The sequence below is a fragment of the Elephas maximus genome, chromosome 5 (genome assembly GCF_024166365.1).
Source record: "Elephas maximus indicus isolate mEleMax1 chromosome 5, mEleMax1 primary haplotype, whole genome shotgun sequence".
Classification (NCBI taxonomy): Eukaryota; Metazoa; Chordata; class Mammalia; order Proboscidea; family Elephantidae; genus Elephas; species Elephas maximus.
This window is the reverse complement of record NC_064823.1, coordinates 106,707,328-106,732,793: the sequence shown is the minus strand read 5'-3', so window position 1 is coordinate 106,732,793 and position 25,466 is coordinate 106,707,328. Positions and strand designations below refer to the sequence as shown.

The 25,466-nt window shown below is 38.7% G+C and overlaps 1 protein-coding gene across 2 annotated transcripts in view; it reads left to right on the top strand.

Moving 5' to 3' along the window:
• The window catches only part of KIT (KIT proto-oncogene, receptor tyrosine kinase), a 103,185-nt gene that overhangs the window by 52,029 nt on the left and 25,690 nt on the right, over positions 1-25,466 (top strand). For both annotated transcript variants that reach the window (XM_049886886.1, XM_049886885.1), the window contains exons 4-7: positions 597-733; positions 4,001-4,172; positions 7,976-8,165; positions 10,576-10,691. In XM_049886886.1, coding sequence (XP_049742843.1) covers positions 597-733; positions 4,001-4,172; positions 7,976-8,165; positions 10,576-10,691 — 615 coding nt within the window. The remainder of the gene's footprint in view (positions 1-596; positions 734-4,000; positions 4,173-7,975; positions 8,166-10,575; positions 10,692-25,466) is intronic.

Genomic DNA, 25,466 nt, shown 5'->3' with positions numbered 1-25,466 from the left:
TAAGGGCCTTGTTGTTGTGGCGTTATATACAATATTTTGGAAGATAATCTAGGTTTTGTACCTCAAAGATTATCTAATTCAATGCCGGATGGCATTCAACTACTCAGTATAGATTTTATAAAGGCTTTTGAAAAAGTATGCTCATTGAAATTAAGCAAAGTGTGGTTATTTAAAATCTGGAATTTTCAGAAATGAGCAAAGTATTATTTTTACAGTGCATGTTGAAAGACACCTGTTTGGTTAAAAAGATATCATTAGTTGTATGTCACGTTCTCATCAAACCATCAAGAGTTGTCTGAGGTAAAGATTAAAGTTTGTTTCACCATGCCAGGGCTTCCACCTGTTTTGAAAAAGCATCGTCCAGAAGCTTATAATCTCCAAGTAGACATTCAGAGCTTTTTCACGCAATATTAATGAATTTACTTGAAAGATAGATGATTTAATTGCTGATGTCTTCAGATATGCAAGTGATACAGATATGTGTTATTACCTTACTTGATATTTTATTTAAAGGATGACAGTTGAAAAATGATGAGTTAAAATTTTATGCTGTGTTAGAGCAAATTATGTGAGGGCCACACTTCTTTTTCTTCTAGCCATCAAAGCTGTACCAAGTGTCTCTGTATCCAAAGCGAGCTATCTTCTCAGGGAGGGGGAAGAATTTGCTGTGACATGTACAATAAAAGATGAGGCTAGTTCTGTGCTATCGATGTGGATAAGGGAAAACAGTCAGGTAAGTGAATTGTTTCCTTCATTCTGTGGGAGATTTTAAGGTTTTTCTTTCAAAGGTCCATGAAGGGTGTCTTGGGGATGGCTCAGCTGGTGTGTCTGTCTGAGGTGGAATTGTCTGGGAGTGTGTTAAGATGCATATTTTCCCCTTTGACACCTCCATATGTAAGTATGCATGTTCAATATCACTGGCAAATAGATGTCATTTTGTAAATGCATCTTGAGAAAGTTGAGAGAACTTTTGACCCATTCTTTCATGCCTTTTTTCTGAATGACTTTAGCAGGGAAATTAAAAAAAGAAAAAAAAAACAGAATGATAAAATGTATAAATAACTTGGTTTAAAGATACTATTGATATTATTCAGGCCAGATTGTTAAAAATATTGGAAAAAGTTGCTGATTTTTTTCTTGCATATTTAAAAAATGATAAATGCTCTCAGATATGAATCAGGAAGCCCTTCCCTCCCCACAAAGGGGCTTGTCTAAGTAGTTTGAGAGATGGTGTTCTTTTTGTATGGATCTGATTTCTTCCCTTGAGGCTGGCTACCTGAGATTAAGTTGCTAATGGTTTATTATTTGTTTTAAATAGTTATCTTTAATATGAACCACTTGGACATGTTTAGGTTCTGATTCATTTCACAAATGCATATTGAGTGACTACTATAGGTCTGATACAGTGTTAAAAACCAAAAAAAAAAAAAAAACCAAACTCGTTGCCATCAAGTCGATTCCGACTCATAGCAACCCTATAGGATAGAGTAGAACTGCCCCATAGAGTTTCCAAGGAGCACCTGGTGGATTCGAACAGCCAACCTTTTGGTTAACAACTGTAGCTCTTTAACTACTATGCCACTGGCATTTCCAATAGAGTGTTAAGCATATCTTAAAATTAAATAAATCTTAGTCACTTTTTTCTTCTTTTCTAAATACTTAGATTAATAGCAAAGTCTTTAAAATGTCTAATTTCACTAATATTTTGCTTGAAATTCCTATTGCCTGAGTTCTCAATATATTTTTTGGGGGGGGGGAATAATCTTGGCCATTTAGTTAATTGACTCTCACAGTAGTTTTTTTGAGTTTTCAATAATTTTTTTTTGAATAATCTTGGCCATTTAATTAACTATCACAGTAGTTTTTCTTCCTGATACACGTATTACATTGGAAAAAAAGAAATAATATCTTTTCTTTCTTCTCCTCCTCATGCCCTATATTCAACATTGGCAATTTCATGCCTGTTTAAAGAATTCTTTTCTAAACAAGTAACCATGGTGATTAGCATAATGCAGGGACATTATGATGGTATTTATGTAGACCTGTGATGGATGATACCTTGCTAAATGAAGCTTGCCATTGACTAGAAGAATGGATTGTACCGCAAACCAATGGTTCAGAGAAATAAGTTCAGTTTTCATATCATATAATTTAATAAAAACAATACCTAGGTATGGAATTTTGCCTAATCTTATAGAACACAATCCCAAATTAATTGACTTTCTATAATCCTTGATTTCAGCTGAGAGAGAATGTATTAGGGCCTCTGTATAACTTGAAAATTACCCTTTTTGAAATGAGAAATTAAATTGCCCCAGGCAGTTTTGTTCTGAACCATTTTTCCCAGGAGTCCTGCATGCCATTCTCAATTAATCCACTGGCGCTAGATGATAAGCCTTCAGTGTTGGAAGCTCTTTGGGGAATTCCCAGTGTGTACCTCCAAGGGTTAAGAAAAACCAAATCACGGCGGCAGACAGTATGTGATGTGTGACTTGCAGATGGGGCTCGTGGCTCTATGCCAAGGTTTATCCATCAATCTTTTATTGATATACCTTGGCTCTATTTGGAGCACTGTTAGCATGATTAGCACTATCAAATGATTTTAGAAAACTCATAGTGTTTGATTGTGAGAATTTAGAATAAGTTTAAGTCACAATGAATATCTGGGTAAAATGAAGTTTTTGCAACTGTTTGTTTTGAGCCTAAGAGAATCTCAACACTTGTAAAACCCTTGGTTTGCTTCTCTAATGCTGCTAAACTCTACTGTTTTTACTTGCTTTTAATTATGCTCTATGACACTATTGTAAATAATGGTCTTTGGGCTTGGGTATTGATATTGCATCACTTGTGACCAGGTTATTCCTTCAGACTCTGACATGTTCAGTGTTCCTGTGTAGGCCCTCTAACTGTTAGGACTCTTGTAAGAACTAGAAGGGAAAAAAAAAACCTTAAATCTGAGATTTGGAATGTTATATGTCCATTGTCGCTCTGTCCTTGTAGAGGAGACAATCTAGACTTTAAACTGGAAAAGGCCAGTGTGAAACTGTGCTGTTGTGCCTTCTGAAGAGTTGGTTTTTTAAAGTTAAATGACAGATTTTTGCCAATTATTAGAAGGATCTCTTAGAAGGCGGTAGCTTCAAATCTATATAGTGTTTCAAACTGGAAGGGCCTTTAAAGACCCTCTTTCTTCTCCCTTGACGGCTACTCTGCCTTACAGGGTTGCTATGAGTCAGAATCGACTCGATGGCAATAAGTTTGGTTTTGTTGGCTGTATTTTATATTATGGGTTTTCTATGACATTTTAAATGCAAGAAATCTTTTCATGTTTTACCTTTAGGCAAGTAAGAGTTAGAATTCACAAGGGTAAATTCACAAGCTTTTCTTCTCAGCTAATGCTTAAATAATTTGGGGCCTGGCCATATATGTCTCATACCTTGCGGAACTGCCTTCAGTAGGATGAATTCAGTAGGATGAATTACCAAATTAGTTGTAGTTATGCTTATAACTTGTGCTTATGTTTTTATATATGAAAACTATACATGTTAATAAAACAAAACCTTATTGTCAGTAACAATATGTTTTCTTTCTACTATTGGAATATAGGATAGAAAAGGCTGAAATATATAACAGAAAATACTGATATCACCCAAGTATGCTGATTCATAGTGTAAGAAATCAGTATTCTGTAATATTTATAATATAGTAACTTTTAAAATTTAGCATTGCAGTTTGGAGTTATGTATATCATTTTTACTAAGAAATATATTTTCATGTTTTTTTTTTCCAGTCTTTAATAATGACTAACTTTCACTATAACCCTGTATTATGAAGTGTTCCAGTGACAAACTTGTCATGATGTTTTATTATTCTTACTTCCCTGGTGTATAATGAATGCTAATATGGAGAAGTTAATTGCTGCTATTTTTAATTTATCTATGAAAGATCCTGAATATAAATTATATGGTAATCTTTGATTCTTTTTCCCCCCTTCCAAAACCAGCACATTAAAGCACAGGTACAAAGCACGAGCCGGCATAAGGGTGACTTCTATTATGAACGTCAGGAAACGTTGACTGTCAGCTCAGCAAGAGTTAATGATTCTGGAGTGTTCATGTGTTATGCCAATAATACTTTTGGATCAGCCAATGTCACAACAACCTTGAAAGTAGTAGGTAAATATCTCTATGGGAATGTATAAGTTACTGGTAAGAATGAAAAGAAATTACTAAGTAGTCTCTTTTTTACGTAAATGGAATGTTGAGCAGATTCTAAGAATTTTATTATCAATGAATGAATGAATGAATGAAAATTTTCTTTGTGGCCCCTTCCATGAGAGCACAGAAGCAAAAGGTACCACTTAATAGAAGCAAGTGGAAAGATGTAACTGAAGTTGTTCAAACCTACCAATCTCTCCGCCTCACCAAACTAAGCATCAGTTGAGCTTTTTCAAAAATCTGAGTCCTTGCTGAAGGACTTGAGTTTGGAAATGGACACAGGCTTTCTCTGTTAAGGAACACAGATGCTTAGAGCCTAGAGTATGTCTCTGGATCTTCTGGCTGTTTTTGCCACTCTTTGGCTTCAGTTCATTGCAGCAAGAAGGGCTGAATTGGGCTTCTCCTCTCTACTAACCCCCTCCACCTCACTCGTATCCTCCAACCCTAAAGTTTGTACCATAATCCTTCAGGAAGGAAGTCCACTGTGGCATGAGTCATCGGTTCTACTATGCATTAAACTGGAACATGGTAATCTGTTTCCTGACAGTATCACATCTGGTGTGCACAATTGGTTCAGCCTTGCCTTCCCCATCCTAGAAATCTTGCTTAATATTTATTTTCCAAGTATCTACTAAAAGAGAACAGAGTGTAGTGGGGTACTTCCTATTGTTGATTTCCTGCAAGTAATAAAAAATTACTTCCTACTTTGCCACATTTTTTGCCTTTTGAACATGGTTTGAATTTAATCTATTTTCTTGTCTTTTTAATGCAACTGTATTCTTATGGCTTTACTTTGATTAAATGCTTGTAGGGTATTGAAATTTTTCGTCATGAGCAATAATAAAATGATGCAGTATTTGTTTTAATTTCTCTCTACCCTCCACCAAATTTCTTTGATATCTATATGTAGCCATGTTGGAGGTCTCTGATTTATCCCACAATAATGTCATTCATCATTTTGGTGTTTCTGCCGTCATAATGGAAAGTATCTCACCAGACTGAACACAGAAAAAACCCTTTACTTACAATTATAGAGTCAGCACGCACAAAGAGTACTACTTGTCCCTAAATGTGATTGTGAACCATTTATTAATTTGAATAGAAGGCTATGCTTTTAAAATATTAAACTCCATAAGTGCTAATTTGCTAAATTGATTAGGGAGCATGTTGATATATCAGCTTCAGCTCCAGAAAGCAATTAGTAAGGTTGTTTTGAGCATATTGTTGTATGTAATCGGATTTTTAAAATCCATTCATCAATTTCCAAGAATGTTACTGCATAACTGGAAAGACTTGTGGCAGTGAAACCTGAATCTGGTTTTGTATTGTTTTAGGAGTGGGTTGGGGTGGGACAAGAACACGAAGAGACAAAGGAAGAAGTAATTTTTTAGAGGCTGGGAGTAGAATTTGGATACAACATGGTAGGGAGAACAAGGCTTTGGGATCACCCTGACCTGGTCTTGAATTGGGGCTCTGCCACTGACCTTTCTAATGCACCCTGCTTTAACTCTGACTGCGTTTTCTCTTCTGAGAACCACAGCCTCTTAACTCCTAAGGCTGTGGAAAGGAGAAAAGGCAATAGATTGTATAAAAGTGCCTGGCATTAGGGTTTGCACTTGATTAAACGTTAATGCATTGGCGGTTTCTTAATGCGGAAGTGGTAGGGAAATCATACGTTCTGTTACAACCTACCCACGTGGAGTTCTCTGATTCTGATAATTCTTTCATTTCATGAATTTCAAACTTTGTAGGACTTAAAACTATACTGAGCAAATAAGACTATAGAAGTGATCGTGAAAGAAAAAATTTCAATGTAAATATTGTTGTCTGAAATATTTGAATATTTTGCATTGTCTTTGAATTTCTGACCTTGTCTTTGAATTTCTGACCTTGAGGACCTAAACATGTAATGCACTATTCAAATGAAACATTTATTCCCTAAACATTCACCTAAATTAGCTTAAATAACGGTCAGGAGATATCATTTATGATTCTGGTATTAAAACAAGGTGACAGTTTCCATTTCTCCCCAGTTTTCATTTTCACGATTTTTCATTCTCACCTGAAAAATTTTTTAATTGGCACAGTGTGCAAAGGAATAGTTGGACTCTGTTTTTGATTCTGAATTTATAGGAGTTCAAAAACCAGTAAAGACTATGACAACCTCATGTGGAACTTCACTATATTTAACCAGCTAGCAGCAAAGATAATAAATAACCACTTGAATTTTATAATTATTTTTAAATATTAAAAAATAAGTAGAAGAATAAAGTTAAAATTGCCCCATAATCCCACTAACTTGATGTAATCATTTTTAGGACTGATGTATTGCCTAAATATTTATACGTAATGAGTTTAAGTTATACATACGATTTATTCTATCTCTGTCTCTCAACTTACTGTCGAGGCTCTAGGGTATGGTGTAGTAAAAGGCCAGCCTCAGTTTCTCACAGACCCGTGTTCAAATCTAGGCTCTGCCATTGGGTAGCTATCTATATGGCTTTCTAGGCCCAGATCTTTTTCATCTCTAAATTAGGGGTTATAAGACTTATCTCTCAGCATTATAATAAGATTAAATGTTTGCTATAATTATCTAATAAAATAATATATGATAAAGTGATTTTTTTTTTAAAGTGATTAGGGCAGTTTTGTGCACATAATAAGCATTCTATAAAATAGCATTGATAATTATTTTATTTCTTTTTTGTTCAAGTTCTTTCTTAACTTATTATAGTATAACCAGTTGTAAGGGCTGCATGATGCTCTGCTGCTTGGCTGTACCATTATTTAACCAGTTCTTATTTTCTCATTTGTGAATTATTACAGCTAGTGTAGTACTTCTTTTTGCATGTAACTTGTCCACCCTGTTAAGATGAGTTCTCACATGAGAATTATGTAATTAGAAAAAAAAAAAAACTTTTTCTAAATGCTTTTTAAAAGTTGTGCCATTTTACAGTGTGCTTCTGTTATCACACTTGCAAAACCATTGAGTTTACTTTATAGTAGTTTTTTTTGCTATTTTTAATAATAAAAAGTGATGCCTTGTTTTAATTTAGTTACCAGTTTAGCTGAATGCTTTTCCATCTGTATTTTCCTTTACTCTTTTTCCTGTTATTTTAACTAATTTTAATAGATAGACATTAACAATGTCTGTGTATTTAAATCAGTCTCCTATAATTTTTTTTCCTGCTGCTTCTGAAGAGCCTCTCCAGAGGTTTGATAGGAGTCAATTCTGTTGTTCCATTAAAAATATGATTTGATTGTTAAAATGCTGTCCGATACATCTTTGACATAAAGTGATGAGAAGACCTAAGTTTATTTTTTTCTAAATACTAAATGGCGTTCTTTCAATGTTTTTATTGAATGTTAGTGTTTTCTTTCCCTTTTATTGATTTGTGGCACATTTTTTTAAATCACATATACAATTACGTTGGGTCTGAACATTAGGTGTTTAATCTAAATACTTTTAACCTAATAAATATCAAGACTAAAAGAATTTTAAGAGGGTCGCGGGTCTTTGAGATGGCTGCTTGGGAAGTAGACGGGAGACTAAGCAGTCCAAATGTGTGCCATTTTTAACCTTATGACAGTGATTGTACAAAACCAAAATAAAATCTAAAATGGTCAGTTAAAATTCTCTTACTTGTTATTGTCAATTAATGCTGAAAATTAGTCAATTAACTTTGTAATTCAAAGGTGAGGTTGTGTTCTTTGTCAGGCAGTTGGAGCTAATGGTTTCTGTTTTATTCTGTTATAATTAGATAAAGGATTCATTCATATCTCTCCCATAATGAATACTACAATATTTGTAAATGATGGAGAAAATTTAGATTTAATTGTTGAATACGAGGCATACCCCAAACCTGAACACCAACAGTGGATATATATGAATAGAACCTCCACTGATAAATGGGAGGATTATCCCAAGTCTGAGAATGAAAGTAATATCAGGTAAGAAAAGGGACTTACCGCCCATTTTCCACTTGGCTTAATGGCTCTTTCTGTGACCCTTTAAATGTATGAGAAGCCACTTGATATAGGAGGAAGTTTGGGGCTGCCTTCTATTCTCATCTCACTTCTTCCATTTTGCTGTGTTCAGAGCAGAAAAAAATTTCTGTGCCTCAGTTTTCTCAGTTGTAAAATGGAGTTAACCCCTTCTTTCCCACAGCTCTGAGGACATTTTCAAAGCATATATACTACGGACACAATGAATAATTCTCTTCAGAGAAAGAGGAAAATTAATCTGTTTAAACTATAAGAAAACTAAGGATCTTTAAGTAGCTTTGGGCCAGGTGGTGAACTCAAGTGCTTTTACATAAGTCATGTCATTTGATTTTCAAAACAGTTATAATAAAACAATAGTAAACACTTTATATACGCTGTATGGCCTTTTTCTGCCAGGCACTATTCTAAGAACCTTAGGTATGTTAACTCATTAATTTTAGTCTTCACACAGCCCTGTGAGGTAAACACTCCCATTTTCCCTATTTTTATAGAAGAGGAAACTGAGGCACAGAAAGGTTAAGTAACTTGACCAAGATCAAATGGCTGGTAAGAGGTAGGGGGCCTGGATACAGTTTATATGTTTTTCCAGTCAGAAGGCCATTGGCTGTTGTAAAAATATGAGTGAGAGAGGATAATGTCTGGGACCAAGAATGAAGGATAGAGGGAAGAGGATGGATTTGGGAGGTGTTTGGGGGTGTGGGAAAGATATGGGGAGGAGCTGAAGAGGCCTCTTAGGAGTCTGGTTCCCTCAGTGGGCTTGGATGGTGAGTGGTAATGCCATTCACTGAGAGGATGAGGGCAAGAATGAGGAGGAGGATCATCAGAAATAACAAGTTTCTGAGGAAAGGCAGTGGGTTCAGTTTGGGCTTTGTTGAATTCGAGGTTGACTGTGGAGATGTTCAGGTAAGATATATTCCATAGAAGCAGAGGTTGAGACAGGGATTCACATGCAAGTGATTTATTAAGGGAGCAGTCTCAGAGAGAGACCTGTCAGGGAGTGAGAGAAGCAGGATGGGAAAGGGAAGAGAGCTGAGGGAGCAAGGTGGTGGTTTCAGGTGAAGCTGAGCTTCAGTCTGGTCCTAGGGAAACTCGAGATGGCCTTTTCCCATCATGGGTCACTCATGGCTGTGGACCTGACTGGATAGTAAACTTCCAAGTAGGTCCAGTCGCCCAAGGGCAATCCTTGGGAGAAGGTTGCGGACGTGAGTCAATAACGGTTGCCCTGAGAGCAGGTTGGGGATGGGGCACAAAATAGCTTCTGTATAGGAGACTTACGACAGAGAGTCCTGGGCCAGAAGTAAAGACTTGAAAGTTGTGAGCAAACAGCAAGTAGTTCAGTGAGAGAGAGAGAGTGGATTGCCCAGAGAGCGGTGAGAGAGGCCACTGCATATGTTGCATGTAGGCTGGGGCTGCTCAGTCCTAGAGAGCTCCATCCACGTCAGAGCCCCGTCAGTCACCCCCCCTGAGAGTTGTGCAGTGCTCAGTCTACACAGCCAGATCTCGAGGCCCTGCAGGAAAACAGCTTAAATAACATACTGCAGGGGAGACTGAGAAGAAGTAGAGGGGGTAGGTGGAGGACCAGGAGGTTGTGGTTTCATGGAAACCAAGAGAGAAAGTGTTGCAAGAAGGGAGGTGAGGGCAACAGTACTGATCTTCCTGAGAGGGTTCTGAAGAGGGTCTGCATGGGGACAGATGACATGTAAATGCCTGCCTGTCTGGGGGTTGCAGGTGGCTATTAGAGCACAGTAGACAGGGGAGTTTAGGACACTGCTGAGAGGGAAGTTCAGCAAATGGGCCATGGGCAAAGGAGGAAGTGGTCATGGAGGTAGCCAGGGTTGGAGGGAGAGGCTACAGTCTCTGTGAGGTTACCTTTATGCTTAGTTTTTCTCATTCTATCTTACATTATAGGCATTTGTCTAACTTTTGAAAAAATACATATATGTGTACACACACACACACATAAATATATGTGTGGGTAATATGTATTTGCTAATGTGGATTTTAAGGATCTGTGGTGGCATAGTGGTTAAACGCTAAGCTGCTAACTGAAAGCTGGGTGATTTGAACCCACCAGCTGCTGTGTGGGAGAAAGATGTGGTATTCTGCTTCTGTAAAGATTTATAGCCTTGAAAACCCTATGGGGCAGTTCTACTCTGTCCTATAGGGTCGCTACAAGTCAGAATGGAATCAGCAGCAATGGGTTTGGTTTGGTGGGCTTAATGTGGATTTTAATTAAATGAGTCATATTTTTTTTCCCTCAGAATGGGCATGTATTTCCAGACAGAGTCGTGAAAAAGACATGCACTCTGAGGCAGGTCATTTGTGAGTGATTGATTTATTGTTCTTTCTTTTGTAGATATGTAAGTGAACTTCATTTAACCAGGTTAAAAGGGACCGAGGGAGGCATTTACACATTTCTAGTGTCCAATTCTGATGCCAACTCTTCCGTGACATTTAATGTTTACGTGAACAGTAAGTAAAATGAATGGCTCCTTATCTTTTGTTTTTTATTATTCGGATTGTAACAGCTGCAGAACTGAGAGACATTGTGTACTATGTAAATAACATTTCATGATAATTTTGACCTTAACAAAGACCTCGTGGCTTGGTGGTTAGACGAGCATGTAAGAAAACCAATTCCTTGTCCTACATTTCACTGACCATATGACCTCGTAGAAATCTCTCAAATTCTGAGTGCTGCCTTTGAAGTAAACTGAGGAGACATCAAAGTTCAAAATAACAGTTGTTGGAGGGAAAATGTATTATTATTGATTGCTGAAATGGGGAACTAGAGGTTGAATAGGAGCTGGATCGTGTGAGAAAGAGATGCTATCAAGCCCTGACGTGATTCCTTTGTTACGATGCTTTCTCTTTTGGGGTTGTGATAGTATTTGTGTTTAGGTTGTTCACCCACTAAGATGAATGCAGTATTGATCCAGCTCAACAGGCCATTACAGAGTACCGTGTGGGTACTGTGGTAGAAGGTGGTTTAGGTGGGAGGATGGCTCTAGACATGGGAATCTGAACAGCCCTGGGTCCTGCCTGGCTACAACTTCCCACCCCCACTGCCTACAGGGTTCTTGAGAAATGTCTCTGCTAAAGGATCGAGGCCAAGGGAGCACAATCACCAGCTGGGGCTTTTGCCTCCTGTCTCTGCTCTGGGTCCTGTTTACATTTCCAGGGAAATGTGTACAGGAGCCTGCCACACCACATCAGTCAAAGGAAGGAATTGCAAGGGAGTGGCCCAATATATGACCACTGGAATTAGCCATCCTGGGTGTGTGGGGGTAAGGAGACCACCTGAGACATCCAGAGACCAACTTAGGAACCAGGCTGTGCTTTGTGTGTGTTAGAGGTTGGGGATTGGAAGAACAAAGCATGGGAGCCAATTCTATACTCTCAAGGGAGCTTACTTGCTGTATAAAGTGATTTTACCTAATTATCTCACTAATGTTGCAGCTCAGCAAGTATGGTGGGGTGTGTAGTATGATCAATTTATAAATGAAGAAAAGAAACAGCTAGTACGTGGTCGTCCGGACAGGTTTTTGATTGCTACTCTAGAGTCTTTTGCCTATACGAGCATTTCCAAAATTGTGTTTCCTGAATAGGGTTTTAATATTTGCTTAGGTAAAGAGGGGCACAGTTGTTCAAACATGTCTCTTTATTACAGGCCTTCTCAGAATCTTTACGAGGCTGATATGTATTATGCTTCCCCAGGAGGGGGCCAAGGGGTGGAGTGGATATCTCAAAGTTGTTTGACCACAGAATTCTTTTTCCAGGGAACACTTGTTAATATCTGTGTTCCTTGGAACTGTTTTGATTATATATCTCGTTGGCCCTGAATTCAGTTCTCTGCAGATTAATTCAGATGTTAATCAGAGGGTCTTTGTCTATAAGACATGGGCAAAATTATCTGCTTTTGAGAAATCTTAATATTTAAGTAACGTAAGAGGTAATTGTTGGTAAATCAATATTCTTGCAAGTTTAATAAGCATACTGTTCGTACCAAACTTTATTTTGAATGCTCTAGTGCAGTGCCTCGTGCTTCTCAAACTATCTGTGGGGTAAAGGACCAGTTTTTTTTTAAATTTCTAATTCACCATGGGTCAATTGTTGTTGTTATTCTTGGTTGTGGTAGAGTCCATTCTGACTCATGGCGACCCCGTGTGTGTCAGAGTAGAACTGCACTCCATACGGTTTTCAAGGCTGTGACATTTCTGAAGGAGATTGCCAGGCCTGTCTTCCAAGGCTCCTCTGGGTGGTTTTGAACTGGCAAACTTTGGGTAATAGCCCAGTGCTGAACCATTTGCATGACTCAAGAACAATATTTCTTATAAAATACAGTAAGAGCAAATTCCTAGAAAAAGAGAGCTCTGTGGTCAGACAAGTTTGGGATATACATTCTATTCATTGGCCCCCTTCTAGGGAGGCAGGATACACATCAGCACAGTGAAGCTTCTGAAAAGGTCTGTAGTAAAGAGACATGTTTGACTGCCATGCCTCTCTTTATGAAAAAGAACAGAGGTGCATAAAGATATAAGCCAGGATTTTTATTAGTGTTTGACTCAACAGTCATAAAATTACTCTGTCAGATTGCTCCCAGTTTCTTTCTAAATATTTATTCTTGATTTCTGTCCTTATCACCTGTAGACCTGTCACAGCAAATCATGGACATGACCCCCTCCACAGACCACACTTTTTCGAAAGCTCAGCTGAAGGGAATTTTGTAAGATTAGGTGCTTTGTGTTCCTGGGTGGTATAAACGGTCAATGCACTTGGCTGCTAACTGAAAGGTTGGAGTTTCCAGTCTACTCAGACACTTCTGAAGAAAGGCCTGCCAATCTCCTTCTGAAAAATCAGCCACTGAAAACCCTGTGGAACAGAGTTCTACTTTGACACACGTGGGTCACCATGAATTGGAGTCCACTCAGTGGGCAACTGTTTTTAGGTGCCTTGTGTCTCTTTCTCTCTCTTCCCCTGACTTCAAGGCCATAGGGGTATTTAGGTCTGTCTCTTAACCCCTTTCTTATGCTTCCCGTTTACTGGTGTGTGGTCTGGTCATGAGTCATCGACCTCAAAGTTTCGAAAATAACCTGCCTTTTCTCTAGGTAGCATACTTGCTACCATTTTACTTACAAGTCTAATTGACCATCGGGCAGCATCAACTACAGTACTTTTCGAGGTCCTGCTTCATGCCACTGGGATACAGAGGAGGATAATGTGGTTCCTGACCTCTTAGGGAGTCCCTGGGCGGTGCAAACAGCTAACGTGAGCGGAAAAGGTGACGGGTCGAGTCCACCCAGAGGCCTCGATCTACTTCTAAAAAATCAGCCATTGAAAACTCTGTGGAGCACAGTTCTACTTTGACATACATGGGGCCACCATGAATCAAAGTCAACTCCATGGCAACTGTTTTTTTGCCTTTTTAAGTTAAACTCTTCAGGAAGTCTTTTTGTAGACAAGTTGATGTCAGTTGCAAACACTGCAAATACTTTGACAGACACAGCATTTTTGGGTGAAAATGAAAACTTCTGCCTCTTGTGAAGTATGTCCTGTGAGTGTGAGTGCTCTTTACGCATAGTTAGCTAATCTATTTGTTGGGGTTATTTTAATTGAAAAACAAAACAAAACAAAACAAAAATTTAGATTTTTTAAAAAATTAAGATAAATTTTAATATCAAAAGCTCAAACTAGCTTTAAAAATTAGAACTTGGAGTGGTTACGTACATCATTTTAACCAAGCCAAATACATACATAAACTTACTGTGTGGTTTATCCTCTAACTCAGCTTAGCCTCATGGATGAAAAGAAATTGTGCTCTGCAATAATTAGAATGGATAAAAATCAGAATAATAATATATAGTGTTAGCGTAGAAACTCAGGGCACTTTTATCAGAGGCGTTGGTGCATTAGTGCTTAGTGGATTCAGCTGTGAGAAATGCTAGTGACAGTCCCTGATTTTGAACGCTTAAATGTTTGGTGGCTGAAAAGTCCATTTGTTTTGAAAACCCCACATGTAGATTTATTGAGTACTGTGTGTGTGTGTGTGTGCGCGCGCGCGCGCGTGCGTGCTTTAATCACTTAAGTGGGAGGCTATTGTGCTCACACAATTTGTGTTAAAAACAGTTAAATATGTAACATGTTAGGTTTGAAGATTTTTCTTTTTTCTTCTTTTTAGCCAAGCCATGCTTTACCAAATCTGTTAAATTGGCTCAGTGATGTTCAAGGAGGTTTGTAATGGCCGAGAGCCATAACTCGTTTGTCATCTTTGAACAGAACTTCCAATGAAAACTGATGGGAGTTTTTATTAAAAGTAAAAACAAAACAAAAACTGGTGATTCTTTGCATTGAATTTGTATTACTACTATTATTCAAAGATACATACAGAAATCAGATCTTTAGTTCAAAAAAATTTGCTATCCTTTGGCGAAAATGATGATTTGTTCACCTTGCAGGTCAAAATTGGGAGGATAATAAAAAACAAAACAAAAACAAGTACGTGTTGCCATCAAGTCGAGACTTGCTGACCTTTTGGTTGACAGCCGAGTGAGTGCTTAGCCACCGTGCCACTAGGGCTCCGGGAGTATAATAGGGTTTTCAAACTATAAAACTTTACCTAAAATTGCTTTGTTAATACTTCTCTTTCCAGTACTCCTGGAGATGTTAGAAAAAGTGGCATTGCCAAGATTCTGTAGGTAGCCTGTGCCACTTGTTTAGGAATACATAGATTCTGGTGACAATAATGGAGCCCTGGCTGAGCAGTGGTTAAAAGCTCGGCTGCTAACCAAGAGGTCAGCAGTAGCTTGGCTGCTAACCAAGAGGTCAGCAGTTCCAGTCCACCAGCTGCTCCTTGGGAACCCCATGGAACAGTTCTACTCTGTCCTATAGGGTCACTAATGAGTTGGAATCAACTTGACAGCAATGGGTTTGGTTTTTTTTTGGTTACCATAAATGTTGCACAGTAAGATTTTAGCCAGAACCAGGACAAGTAAAAGACTAATGTGCATTTTAACCCTAATTTATCCAATTTTTTTCTTTTCTCCATCCACTATCTCTTGAATAAATATCAAATTTTTGTTGAACTTAAATGGTAATCAGTACAGTAAATATTTTGGAAGTTTATTTTGGCTTATAACTTCAAATATCCCATGTGAATCCTGAAATAATTTACATAATTATGAAAAGAAATTATGATTATGATAAATCAATTGCTTTTCAATCTTCTGGAATGGTTTTAAGAAGATCCAATAACCTTAAAAATGATACTTCTAACCATTATCTGATAGCATTTTCAGATCAGTATTAGCTATGAATTTAAAATCTGTGACCATAAGTAGATTTCTCTCTGATCGTAAAGGTACATCCTTTAATAACAAACCTAGCCAGTGACGGTCATTTGAGAGTACTGTATAGTACTCAGATGGTGGTAACAAGGAAGACAAGCGGAATGAATGAGGTATTGAAAACCAGCTTCCTTTCATCACTGGGCTGACAAACCAGTTATTGTCAAGTCGATTCTAACTCATGGAGATCCCGTGTATGTCAGAGTAGAACGGTGCTCCATAGGGTTTTCGTTGGCTGGTTTTCTGGATTGCCAGGCCTTTTTTCTGAAGTACCTGTGTGGATTACAACTGCCAACCTTTCAGTTAGCAGCTGCGTGCTTAACTTTATACCACCCAGGGACTCCTTGGTCTTACATAGAACACATTTAATTTAATGTTAAGCTAGATTGTATACTGAAATGACTGCTGTGAACCGCACCAAATTAACTCTCAAAGTCACCGATTTCACCCTGTTCGTGGCAGTGTGTTAACAGGGACTTGAGAAACAATTTAAGGAAATGCTAAGTAAAGTATTATTTCTAAGTCACTGCATCATAAAATTAACATCCTGTCTGGTGTTTGCAATTATTTATAGAATATACAGTATACTGAAATCAGCCAAAGTAGTGCAGGTAGTCCCCAGATTACAAATGATTTCCATTCTTAAGTATGTCTTTAGGTCTAATTTGTATGTAAGTCGAAACAGGTGCAGTTCGTCTTAGTATATAGTATACCTTTCTATGCATAAAAAACATTAAAGAAACACTTCCGGATATACTAAAATACCTTTAACATAGTAATATAATAGTAATAATAATGTTTTGGTGTGCTTGTTATTAGGAACCATTGTATGTACCTTGAATTTTTAGTATAACAGGCTTTATAGTTGGTTCGTAACTAAGGATTATAAGTCAGACATTCTTCGTAACCTAGGGACTGCCTGTAAAACACCCAGAATGAGGCCTCTTGATGAGAAACTTTCCTTTTGACCACACTTGTAAAGTCTGGGTTACCTTTTATGTATTTTTGGTTATAGTTAAATTCAGTTATGGGTGGCCAAACTGATTCTACAGAGAAACCACTTTTTTTTTCTTTTTGTATTTTTATTGTGCTTTAAGTTTACAAATCAAGTCAGTATCCCATACAAAACCTTATATACACCTTGCTATTTTTTTTTTTTTTTATACTCCTAGTTGCTCTCCACCTAACGAGACAGCACATTGCTTCTCTCCACCCTGAGTTTCCGTGACCATTCAGCCAGCTTCTATCCCTTTATGCCTTCACATCTCCCCTCCAGACAGGAGCTGCTGAGATAGTCTCACGTGTCTACTTGATCCAAGAAGCCCACTCCTCACCAGTATCATTTTCTTATAGTCCAGTCCAATCTCTGTCTGAAGAGTTGGCTTTGAGAATGGTTCCTGTCTTGGGCTAACAGAGGGTCTTGGGACCATGACCTCTGCGGTCCTTCTAGTCTCAGTCAGGAAGAAACCATTTTTAATTGCAACCTCTTGCAAGCAAGGCACAGGGGCGGCCTTGCATTTGCTAAAAGTGAGGGTAGACCTGTCAAGTTGACTGTGGATGACTTCAGACTGCCTGCCAGCCATCTGGATCACCCACCTGGCTGGAGGCCTCAGGGACTGTTACCTAGCCCTTGCTTGGTGGGCTTGCTTTCAAGAAGATCTTCACAAAATAAGAGAGCAAAGGTACTAGAACTTTGCCTTTTTGAAAAATGGAAATGCCTTCCTACTTCTTAGTCTTCTATTTCCATTTTTAAAAGATGGGAGGAACCTCTGATCAGACACTTGGATATCCAAACCTACTTGTGTTAAGGACAAAAAAATTTTAGGACATGCTGCTAACATACTTACTGATTTTGCTTGAGAGGATTGCTTTTTAGTGTTTTTGTTTTTTTCATATTAGGTGAATTTTGTTAGACCTACCCCTATATTAAATTATTGGAATCTTAAACATTAAATAAATCTAGTGCTGAGTAGGACTCCTTTCTGATTTATTTCCTTGCTTCTGAGACTTTGCTACCACCGTAACTGGAATATAGCTCGGTTTGTGCAAGTATTTGTATGCTGTTATTGTTGTTAGTTGCCGTCGAGTCATTTCTGATTCATGGTGACCCCATGTGGGCAGAGTAGAACTGCTTCATGGGGCTTTGAAGTCTGTGACCTTTCAGAAGTAGATTGCCAGGCCTTACTTCCACGGTGTCTCTGAGCGGGTCTGAACTGCCAACCCTTTGGTTAGTAGTTCAGCGCTTTTAAATTAAAACAATTCTTTCTTATTATGAAAGTGTCAAGTGGTAGGTAGAAAAACTAGAAAGTGTAAATAAGCAAAATTAAAAATCAAGGAAGTTTTAATTTCCCCTTTTAAAGCTTATTTACATTTTATAGATTACAATTCCTGGTATATCCCTTATTGTATACATTCTTCCAGACCATTTTTTTTAAAAACATTTTTTTTTAACTACAAAAATGAAATCACATTGCTTCGTCGCTGATGTTTTGGTGCTGAATAACAATGCATTGTGAACATCTTTTCCATATCATAAAATACTCTTCTATAGCATCATTTTGTATCTCATTTCACAGATATTTCATAATTTTTTAAACCCATGTCTGATGTAAGTTTGAGACACTATGGAGTATGAGATGGGCTGCTGAAATGATGTGACTGAGTTTTAAAAGAAACCCAGCAGACAATTGTTTTTTAAATTGTGCTTTAGGTGAAAGTTTACAGCTCCAGTTAGCTTCTCATACAAAAATTTATACACACATTGTTATGTGACCCTAGTTGCTATCCCTGTAGTGTGACAGCACACTCCTCCTTTCTACCCCGGATTTCCCATGTCCATGCAGTGAGCTCCTGTCCCTTTCTGCCTTCTCATCCCACCTTCAAACAGGAGCCTCCCATTTGGCCTCATGTATCTGCTTGAACTAAGAAATACACTCTTCACGAGTATCATTTTATGTCTTATAGTCCAGCCTAATCTTGTCTGAAGAGTTGGCTTTAGGAATGGTTTTAGTTCTGGGTTAACAGAGAATCCAGGGGCCATGTCTTCTGGGGTTCCTCCAGTCTTAGTCAGACCATTAAGTCTGGCCTTTTTACTAGAATTTGAGATCTGCACCCCACCTTTCTCCTGCTCTGTCAGGGACTGTGGGTTGTGTTCCCTGTCAGGATGGTCATTTGTGGTAGCTGGGCACCATCTAGTTCTTTTGATTTCAGGCTGATGGAGTCTCTGGTTTATCGGGCCCTTTTAGACAGTTGGAAACCCTGGTGGGCATAGTGGTTAAGTGCTACGGCTGCTAACCAAAGGGTCGGCAGTTCGAATCCGCCAGGTGCTCTTTGGAAACTCTATGGGGCAGTTCTACTCTGTCCTGTAGGGTCGCTATGAGTCGGAATCGACTCAATGGCACTGGGTTTGGTTTTCTGGGTTTTTTTTAGACAGTTGTTTTAAAGTTTATAATTACCTGGCTTAATCTCAAATGAGTGACCTTGCTTAAGTCCCTGGAAGATGATACTGAAATCTGTCCTTGTCTTTCATCTTCCTATATCTTGAACAAATAACATGAAAGGTGCGCTGTGCTGGCTTTTTAGGACAGTTCTAAACTAAGGAATTTTTTTCCCACCTTGGTGGGGTAGCTGGTTTATGTAAAAATAGTTACTTGTCTTTTTTACATTTATCTTTTTATAGGTAATGTGTGTTCATTTGTGATAATCCGACAGTGTCTGAACTGTTTTTTATTTTCTCTTCCTGAGCCTGGAATGCATTTTTGTTCTCAAATTGCTTAGAATTTATGAGCGTTTTTGATATGACACTTTTAATATCTCTTTCTCCTTTTAGAGAGGATCTCTGTGTATATAAGGATTGTTATAGATATTTGAATTGGAATAGATAGTGTGGCAACCTCCTTTTAAAGAAGGGCTTGCTTTTCTTCTATTCGGAAAAAATTTAAAGATATGACTCTGAACAAAAGAGTTTCCTTTTTCCCCCTCAAGTGTAACATGTTTTCTTTCCCTCTTATAAGAAAGTTTGCCGGGTGGGGTGTGTGTCACTAATGTGGGGGTCTGTTTAAATGCTGAGCCTGTTGTTCAAGAACGAGGTAGCCTGTCTGGGTCATTTAGGCCTGATGTTGCCCCTGGTTGTGTGGTCTGGCCATTATTTTATGCTTATAGTAGAAAAGCAGGAGAAGCAGGGTTAGGCTATGGAACCATATAAACTTCTGCTAGAATTGACCCTGAACTCTCGATATACATTTCTAAAAATGGTGTTTTAGATTTGTGGAGCTTCTTTATGGAAATTTCCTTTTCAGTTGTGCCACGTGTGTTTTTATATCAAATTACTTGTAACCAGTTGCTGTTGAGTTGATCTCAACCCATAGTGACTGTATGTGCATTAGAGTACAACTGTGTCCTATAGGTTTTTAGTGCCTGATTTTTTGAAAGCAGATAACCAGGCCTTTCTTCCAAGGCACCTGTGGGTATACTAAAACCTCCAACCTTTTGGTTAGCAGCTGAGTGCCTTAACTGTTTGTACCACCCAGGGACTCTGACATCAAACTAGCCCTCTTTCATTACAAATATATTCAGGGTCACCTATAATTTGGTGGAAATTTAAAGCTGTCCAAAATTAGGTGCCTAATTTTTTTCTACGGGCATTGTGTCCACACTTGTCTTAGTAATGTTATGCTGCTATAACAGAGATAGTACAAGTGGGCGGCTTTAACAAACAGAAATGTGTTTTCTCACATTTTAGGAGGTTAGAGGTCTGAATTCAGGGTGCCGGCTTTATGGGTAGGCTTTTTCTCTCTGTTGGCTCTGGAGGAAGGCCCTCGTCTGTTTCAGCTTCTGCTCCTGGGCAATCTTCTTGTGGCTTGGCATCTCTCTTCCACCATCTCTGCTTCTCTTTTACATATCAAAAGAGATTGACTCAGGATAGACCCTACAACTAATCCTAATCCTGCCTCATTAACATAACAAAGACAACCCTTTCCCAAATGGAATTATAACCACAGGCATAGAGGTTAGGATTTACAATACATATTTTTGGGGGGCACCATTCAATCCGTGGTAACAATACTCTTCTCCCCTACTTCTGAATTATGTGGCAAATGAATTAACTGCTTTTACAGAGTAGGAAAATAACATTTTATCACAAGCCCACACTGCTTGGCAGCGAGCAGAATGGCTTTGTAATGTGTGTGCAGACCCCCTCCCTGGACCTGGTCAGCACTGCAGTGGTGCTAGTGTAAACTGAGCACAGTGAACCTGGCTGAGGAAGCCTTTCTCCAGGGAGTTTCACTGTTTTTCAACTTAACCTAGGAATTAGGAGATTTTTTTTTTTTTAATTTTTACTGTGCTTTAAGTGAAAGTTCACAAATCAAGTCAGCTTCTCAAACAAAAATTTATATACACCTTGCTATATACTCCTAGTTGCTCTCCCCCTAATGAGACAGCACATTCCCTCCCTCCACTCTCTATTTTCGTGTCCATTCGGCCAGCTTCTGACCCCCTCTGCCCTCTCATCTCCTCTCCAGACAGGAACTGCCCACATAACCTCATGTGTCCACTTAATCTAAGAAGCTCACTCTTCACCAGTATTCTTTTCTATCTCTTAGTCCAGTCCAGTTCCTGTCTGAAGAGTTGGCTTTGGGAATGGTTCCTGTCTTGGGCTAACAGAAGGCCTGGGGACCATGACCTCTGGGGTCCTTCTAGTCTCAGTCAGACCATTAAGTCTGGTCTTTTTACAAGAATTCGAGGTCTGTATCCCACTGCTCTCCTGCTCCTTCAGGGATTCTCTGTTGTGTTCCCTGTCAGGGCAGTCATCGGCTGTAGCTGGGCACCATCTAGTTCTCCTGGTCTCAGGCTGATATAGTCTCTGATTTATGTGGTCTTTTCTGTCTCTTGGGCTCATAATTACCTTGTGTCTTTGGTGTTCTTCATATTCCTTTGCACCAGGTGGGTTGAGAACAATTGATGCATCTTAGATGGCTGCTTGCTAGCATTTAAGACCCCAGACCCCACTCTCCAAAGTGGGATGCAGAATATTTTCTTAATGAATTTTATTATGCCGGTTGACCTAGATGTCCCCTGAAACCATGGTCCCCAAACTCTCACCCCTGCTACGCTGGCCTTTGAAATGTTCAGTTTATTCAGGAAACTTCTTAGCTTTTGGTTTAGTCCAGTTGTGCTGACCTCTCCTGTATTGTGTGTTGTCTTTCCCTTTACCTGAAATAGTTCTTCTCCACTATCTAATTAGTGAAAACCCCTTTCCCTCCCTCCCTCCCCACTCTTGTAACCATGGAAGGATATTTTCTTCTCTGTTTAAACTATTCTTCGAGTTCTTACAATGGTGGTCTCATACAATATTTGTCCTTTTGCAACTGACTAATTTCTCTCAGCATAATGCCTTCCAGATTCCTCCATGTTATGAAATGTTTCACGGATTCATCATTGTTCTTTATCGATGAGTAGTATTCCACTGTGTGAATATACCATAATTTATTTATCCATTCATCCATTGATGGGCAGCTTGGTTGCTTCCATCCTTTTGCTATTGTAAACAGCGCTGCAGTGAATATCTGTGTGCAGGTATCTGTTCGTGTAAAGGCTTTTGTTTCTCTAGGATATATTCCAAGGAGTGGGATTGCTGGATCGGATGGTAGTTCTATTTCTAGCTTTTGAAGGAAGCGCCAAATCGATTTCCAAAGTGGTTGTACCATTTTACATTCCCACCAGCAATGTATAAGTGTTCCAGTCTCTCCACAACCTCTCCAACATTTATTATTTTGTGTTTTTTGGATTAATGCCAGCCTTGTTGGAGTGAGATGGAATCTCATTGTAGTTTTGATTTGCATTTCTCTAATGGCTAATGATCCTGAGCATTTCCTCATGTATCTGTTAGCTACCTGAATGTCATCTTTAGTGAAGTGTCTGTTCATATCCTTTGCCCACTTTTTAATTTTGTTATTTGTCTTTTTGTAGTTGAGTTTTTGCAGTATCATGTAGATTTTAGAGATTAGACGCTGATCAGAAATGTCATAGCTGAAGGCTTTTTCCCAGTCTGTAGGTAATCTTTTTACTCTTTTGGTGAAGTCTTTGGATGAGCATAGGTGTTTGATTTTTAGGAGCTCCCAGTTATCTAGTTTCTCTTCTGCACTGTTAATAATGTTTTGTGCACTGTTTATGCCGTGTACTAGGGCTCCTGGCGTTGTTCCTATTTTTTCCTTCCATGGTCTATCGTTTTAGATTTTATTTTTAGGTCTTTGATCCAATCTTAGTTTGTTTTTGTGCATGGTGTGAGGTATGGGTCTTGTTCCATTTTTTTGCAGCTGGATATTCAGTTATGCCAGCACCATTTGTCAAAAGACTATCTTTTCCCCATTTAACTGACTTTGGACCTTTGTCAAATATCAGCTGCTCGTATGTAGATGGATTTATGTCTGGATTCTCAGTTCTTTTCCACTGGTTTTTGGTCTATGTGTCTGTTGTTGTACCAGTACCAGGCTGTTTTGACTACTGTGTCAGTATAATAGGTTCTAAAATCAGGTAGTGCGAGGCCTCCCTCTGTGTTCTTCTTTTTCAGTAATGCTTTACTTATCTGGGGCCTCTTTTGCTTCCATATGAAGTTGATGATTTGTTTCTCCATCTCATTGAAAAATGTCATTGGAATTTGGATCGGAATTGCATTGTGTCTGTAGATCACTTTTGGTAGAATAGACGTTTTTGCAATGTTGAGTCTTCCTATCCATGAGCACGGTATGTTTTTCCACTTAACTTATGTATGTCTCTTTTGGTTTCTTGCAGTAGTGTCTTAGGAGATTTTTTTTTTTTGATGACTCTTTAGAATAAGAATTTGACAAACTACAGCCCATGGGCCAAAACTTGCCTGCAACCTTTTTTTTATGGCCCAGAAATTAGAAATGTTTTTTATATTTTTTAATGGTTCAAAAATATCTAAAGGAGAGCATTTCATGACACATGAAAATGAAATGAAAATCAAATTTCCATGTTTGTAGTTATTTTTTTCCCCCCTCTAAACAAAATTTATGATAAGGTAGTAGGTTAGCTGTTTTCAGAAAGTGTGGCAAATACAGGAAAAACCTGCCAAGGTTTTTGAGCCAATTCTTCTGATGCTAATGAGAACCCTGGATTCTGGGTTGAGGAACCCATATATTTAGCGGCCAAGCTGGAGTCAGGGCTTAGAGAAGCTATGTCAAAGGCAAGTCTGGGTGTGTATTAGTTATGTACATCCCTGTAACAAATTATCCCAAAATTTAGCAGCTTAAAACAACACATAGTGTCTGAGGGTCAGAAATCTGAAGTGACTTATCAGGGTGTTCCTGGGCCAGGGCACTGTCTCTCATGAGGTTGTAATCAAGGAGTTAGCTAGGGCCACAATCATCGGAAGGCTTGAATGTGAGCTACTAAGGTAGCTACTCATATGGCTGGAGGCCTTAGTTATAAAGTTTTATTAGAACAAAGCTATGCCCATTTGCTTACATAATGTCTATGACTGCATTGGTGATACGATAGAGTTGAGTAGTTGCAACAGAGGCCATGTAGCCTGCAAAGCCTAAAATATTTACTTTCTGACCCTTTACAGTAAAACTTTGCTGACCCTAGTTTAGAATATTTCCTCATTAGGAGGAAGAATTTTTTTTTTTTAAAGTGACTCAAAAAAAAAAAAAAATTGCTAGTATTCTCTGGGTGGCACAAAGGGTTAAGCCCTTGACTACAAGCTGGGCAGCAGTTCAAGCCCACCAAGAGGTGCCTCGGAATACAGACGTGGTGATCTGCTTCCAAAAGGTCACAGCCTGGAAAACCCTGTGTAGAGAACTGTGCTCTATAGGGTTTTCAAGGTAGTGACCTTTCAGAAGCAGATCACCAGGCCTTTCTGTTGAGTCTCCTCTGAGTGGGTTCCAACCTCCAACCTGTCAGTTACTAGTCAAGTGCTTGACGTCACCCAAGGACTCTGTTAAAAGGAGCCCTGGTAGCACAGTGGTTAAGCACTTGGCTGCTATCAGAAAGGTGGGCGGTTAGAACTCACTAGCCGCTCTGATGGAGAAAGATGTGGCAATCTGCTTCCGTAAAGGTCTACAGCCTTGGAAACCCTATGGGGCAGTTCTACTCTGTCGTATAGGGTTGCCATGAGTCAGAATCAACTTGACACTAACCGATTTTTTGGCTCTATTAAAGATAGCTGAGTGAAGGACACTATAGTACAAGCTTTGTTTCATTTACTGAACAAACCTCTATTAAAGTGCCAGTTTCTGGCTATCTTTCAGAATGTATTAAAAAAACAAAGTATGTTTTCAAAATACCCATTCTGGCAATTTGATTTAAAGGGATAGGGACCAATCGCTGAAAAGTGTTATTGCATCTCCATTAAATATCAACAAGTTTAGAACAGTGAAAACAAATTCATCTTTTTATTCCTTCTTCATTTAGTCTTTTATTATTTGGAGACTTAAGTCTGTGTTCTTTGTCCTGCTGATTATGGTATCTAGCAAATGTGGGTTTATAACAGAGTTGGGTCAAAGTGGTTAGTGATGAGAAGGGTTGTACTCAAAAATGCTTCTCCACACTCAGATGAATGAAACCAAGATCTTCCCCACCAGCTACTTGTGTTTCTTCTTCCCTCACGTCCCCCAGCTCTTGTTATCTGTGCTGTGTTCTTCAAAATTCTTTTTGTTCTTGCCTTCCGTATAGACCTGATGGTGGCGGGAAAGGAGTATTTTTAAGATTGCAAATCTGCAGAGTAAACCAGCAAATGGTTAGGAGTTTTAATTGCATAAGCAGTAAATTCTCTGCAGGGTTACAAGAACTCTGAAATCTGCCTACAAGCTGATCAGTGTTGTTGGAGACACCAGAGTGATTCAGGTCCACCATGCTTTGAAAGGAGCAGGTACTATTTTTA